This window comes from Protobothrops mucrosquamatus, unplaced genomic scaffold, assembly GCF_001527695.2.
Source record: "Protobothrops mucrosquamatus isolate PMUCROS unplaced genomic scaffold, P.Mucros_1.0 scaffold1970, whole genome shotgun sequence".
Taxonomy (NCBI): Eukaryota; Metazoa; Chordata; class Lepidosauria; order Squamata; family Viperidae; genus Protobothrops; species Protobothrops mucrosquamatus.
The window spans coordinates 104,178-108,973 of NW_015388087.1; the positions used below are offsets into that span (position 1 = coordinate 104,178).

General features: G+C 42.4%; 1 protein-coding gene across 2 annotated transcripts in view; it reads left to right on the top strand.

The window, feature by feature from the left end:
• WNT5B (Wnt family member 5B) overlaps window positions 1-4,796 on the top strand; it is a 30,329-nt gene that overhangs the window by 5,457 nt on the left and 20,076 nt on the right. For both annotated transcript variants that reach the window (XM_015823739.1, XM_015823738.2), the window contains one exon: window positions 841-1,088. In XM_015823739.1, the coding sequence (XP_015679225.1) occupies window positions 841-1,088 (248 nt within the window). The remainder of the gene's footprint in view (window positions 1-840; window positions 1,089-4,796) is intronic.

A 4,796-nucleotide genomic window follows, 5' to 3' on the forward strand; every position in this document is an offset into this window, starting at 1 on the left:
GGAGAAAAACGAGGCTCTCTTTGAAGGGTTTTCTAAAAAGTGCTTTTCTCTACTTTCCTCAGTTGAAAGAAATCCGAGCTGCACGCCGGGGGTCCAATCAGTGTCTTGCCCTCTTGAAGCATTGCCGTTTATAAAATGAAATAACTGATTGTGCGTTTCTTTCCCTCTGGAGAATGAGGCACTCCCAAAACCTTGTTCTCTCCCCCCCTCTCCACTTCTTGGAGCACCCTGCCACCACCTCCTCTATCCTTCCTATTGATCTTCTAGGGAATCGCTTACAAAATAAGAGGCAACCGTTTAGTGGTAACTTGCTTTGGAGCAGATTCACTGGCTGCTGGACTGTAGCCTGGGGAGAAGCTTCCCAAAGCTCACAGTCAAAGCCGGCTTTCCCTGAGTGGTATGACAGGCCCTCAACCTGTGTGAAAGATTCTTAGCTGAGAGTTAATTCAGCTACTTAGTTCCAGGACAAAGCTCTATTTAATTATCCATCTTGTGGTGAAGCTGATGTGATTCAATAAAGATGAACCAGTTAGGCCAGGGGTCCTCAACCTTGGCAACTTTAAGACTTGGGGACTTCAACTCCCAGAATTCCTCAGCCGGCTGAGGAATTCTGGGAATTGAAGTCCCCAAGTCTTAAAGTTGCCAAGGTTGAGGACCCCTGAGTTAGGCACTTATGTGGTTGTCCTTAAATACGGAAATCTTAGCTTCCTCACTCCTGACCATTCTGTTGGTGTTTGGAAAGGTCTATGTCTTTATGTCCTGGTTCCGCTGAGAGACAAAGTCTTACCACTCAAAAGTGACTGCCAAAGGCATTTCTTGACAATGTCTTCCTCATTCCAGGTCATTGGCTATGAATCCAATCCAGAGACCCGAGATGTACATCATTGGAGCCCAACCAGTGTGTAGCCAGCTACCAGGGCTGTCCCCAGGCCAGAGAAAGTTGTGCCAACTATACCAGGAACACATGATGTACATTGGTGAGGGGGCTAAGAACGCCATCAAAGAGTGCCAATTCCAATTCAGGCAGAGGCGATGGAACTGCAGCACAGTGGACAACACATCTGTCTTTGGCAGAGTCATGAGCATTGGTAAGTGAAGGAACAAGTGAGGAGGCAAAGGGCACTGATGGCCATTCTGAGGTTCATGGAAGGTTTTCCTGAAGGCATCTGAGATGGAATGGCTTGGAGGCACAGAGAACAAAGCCAGAAGGATATAGAACTGTAAGGACAAAAAAAACCCAGCAAACTCTGGTTGGGAAATATTTTAGAAGGAAGTAGCATAGCTAGATGGAAAGTGGCAGATACTTAACCGTGATGACAAGAGACACTCAGAAAAATAAATTGTACACAGATGAGAAGTGGATTGCAAGTAGTCTGGATGTTGCATAAGAGCATGGAGATTCAAAAGTCAAGTGAAACCAGTTGGAATGAAAGTGGTTTCTGGAGCAGGAAGCAGGGAAATAGACCCAGCGCAGGGATGAAGTAGAGCAATTTGGGTGGCATTCCTGTGAAAATAGAACAGCTGTCAAGGTAGAGGTAGCATAAATAGTGAGTAGAGACAGAAAATCTGCCCTAAGAGTAAGAGGCTAAGTTTTCATGCAGAGCTTGAATGAATTAGACTCATCAAAATGAGCACTCGTGGGGACAGATAAATCCCTAATTTAATCTCTAATTAAATCCTGCAATGCCAAATTGAACTGTTGTTTCATTAGAGTCTCAGACTTTGCTTGATGTTCTCCAGATGTGAGGAATTGCAAACCCCACCTCCCCCAAAAGCAGGTCTGTGTTGCTGTAAAAGAGGTATAAAAGATTAAAAATTATGTTAGATTCAAGAATTAATGAAAGTTCATTGATCTCTTGTGCCCGGCCATGATCATTTCCACGAGTGTTGAAGGTGGTGTGTTTTAAATAAGGAACTATTTTGTTTGAAATGGCTTAAACACTTGCTTTCTCACTTGTTTCAGTTGTGTAGAACAGCTACTTTTGCTTTCTGTCAAGAGTCTTAAGAAACCTAAAGGATGGAAGGAAAAGTTGTAGTAAGAATGAAGTCGGCTAATAGGAGACTTCTAGTGATAACATGCATATTCCTAAAAAAATGCATGGTTGTCTCTTGAGGGCAACTTGAGGGCACCGTTTTATCTTTATCAGCATGATGCATTTATTTGTTTGCATACTATCTAAATCACTTTTCATGACCATAATCTTCCCAATCTGAGCAATGTTCTTATCAGTCCCCTCTCTATTGCTAACTTGAAGAGCTCTCAGAAAGCATTAATTACTGAGTAATTAAAAGTTTATTACAGCCTTTTAAAATGAGATGGGCTGGAGAACATACTGATGAAGGTATACGGGTAGATTTGATTTCTACATGTGTAGCAAAAATACACTTTGTACTTGGTTTAGAGGCACACTGTTGCTCCAGCATTCCGAGGCTTAGCCACAGTATTAAATTTTGTTTTCACAGTTAGGATCGGGCTTTGTCTAATTCATTTTAATTCACCATAATTTTTTTTAAAAAAGCTCCTGGAAAGAGGGAGCGTGTCAGAAATTCCTTGTGTTTCTTATACTGGGATTGTTTTAAGGATAAACACCTGGGGGCAACAGGTTGAAAGAAAGAAAAAAGTTGTAGTAGTGGGAAAGCCACATATGGGGATAAAGCATTAAGCTTACATATGTAGGCTTCGCTCCATTTTTCCATAACAAAAACTGGCACTGAGGAATCCCCTGATTCATTGTCTCTGGTGTTGCCTCAGGTGAAGTATGGGGTCATCAGACTATGAAAGAAAGGTTGGCATCAGAGTATATTCTGAGTAGCTGAGTCACTTTCTCCCAACCTGTTAACCCCCTTCAGATTAGTGGACCTCAACTACCAGAATTTCCAGCTAGCAGGGGCATTGTTGAGCAACTTGGGAATTGTTCTTGTGTCAGAAGGAGAAGACTTCGCTCTGAGAAGTCCTGCTTTGGCAAAATTGGAGCAAGAAGATAAAAAGGGGGTGACAAAGTGCAATGCCCAGGAATGAAACTAATAAACCTAATCTTTTTTTTTGAACTCCCTTCTTTCTACTTCTGGAATGGTTAATCTAGCCCAAAAACCAATTACAATCTCACCTGAGTACCTGCCTTACTGGGAAATACCTTTTTTTTGAAAGCCTTCTGATTGAGGGGTCCTTGGTGCTCTCTGAGCTTGGTTGTCTTCCTGCAGCTGTTTCATTACCCAAACTAGGTAACATCATCAGCGCTGATGATGTTACCTGGTTTGGGTGATGAAACGTCTGCAACAACAAAACAGCCAAGCTCAGAGAGCACCAAGGAGCCCCTCATTTCAATCCTGAGCTATATTCTCCTTCATTGGAGTAGTCTGATTGATCCTGCCCTGTTCCCCCCCTTCATTTCAATCCTGAGCTATATTCTCCTTCTTTGGAGTAGTCTGATTGATCCTGCCCTGTTCCCTTTCCCCAATGGAAAAATACCCTGGCTTGCTGCCCTTGGCAGGAAGGGAGGGGGCAGCCCTGATAACTACTTTGCTATTTGCCTTCTCCATGCTGGTGCATCTCCAGGAAAGGCAGCAGGAAGTCTAGCCCTATCCACTACCTTGAGACTTCCCCAGGGTGCCAACTGCTAAGTGGCAAAAGACACTCATTGACAGGTCATTGCAGAATTTGAATTGAGGTGTGAGCTGGATATATTGTTCTCGGTCCTTTTGAAATGCAACTCTCCCCTGGTAAGAAATGGAGAATTCGGGGCTGAGGTTTGATGTGTAAGGATAATAAAAACAAGGTGTTAAAATGCAGCTCCCTCTTTTCCCCTGCTTCTCAAAGTAGAAGCCCCTTTAATGGATTCCCTTAGAAATTCACTTCATTATTCAGGGCTATTTATTGTATCTCGGTTTGATTAATTGTAACACATTACTCAAATCCAGAGCTGGCGCTAATGTGAGGCAGAAAAAGGTAACTACCCAAAGCAGCTGATTTGGAGCTTAATAAAAGGTCAACAAGCAGATAGATATAGGATATGTTTACATCTGTTATTTTTGCACTGTTGTCTCAAGGAGGAGTATGACTTTGGATAGTCGGTCTGCACTTTGACTTCGTGTACATGTGTATGGGGGTATGCAGACAATTGCAATGTTGTTTATATTGTGAGTTGTAAATGATTAGAGCTGTGGTACAATGGATAAAGTTACAATGCTAAGTATAGCTACTAAGAAGTAAACTTAAGTAAACACAGAGAGATTCACATTTGATTAGGTAAGTTTAGGACTTAACAAGGTACATTAAATGCATCCTTCCCATAGGGGTAATTTAAATTCAAAACCTCCTATGTGTAGAATGTAGATAACACTGAAAAAATGACCCTTTTCTATGGCCTATCCTGCCATAAAAACATTCACAAGTGAATGTTATGTATGTTTATTTGGAAGTAAATTCCATTGCCCTTAGTAAGTGCAACCTAGAAGATGGAGTGGTAAAAGGGCGGCATTTCTTTAGGGTCTATTAAGGGCTGTAGAGAGTCATGTTGGGCAGAGTTAACACCAGTAGCAGGTGGAGCCAGGGCCAGAAGATGAGCCCACCATATGCTTTTTTTGTTCTTTCCTGCTCAGCATGCATGCTGCTGAGCAGGGGTCAGATTGCTCCTGGTGGAGGGCTGAACTCAGTGGACCACACAGTTTAGAAGCCCCCCCAAAACTCTTCAGCTCATCAACCTCTTCATGAAGGTTCAGATGTTCATCAGCTTTCTTTCTTTCTTTCTTTCTTTCTTTCTTTCTTTCTTTCTTTCTTTCTTTCTTTCTTTCTTTCT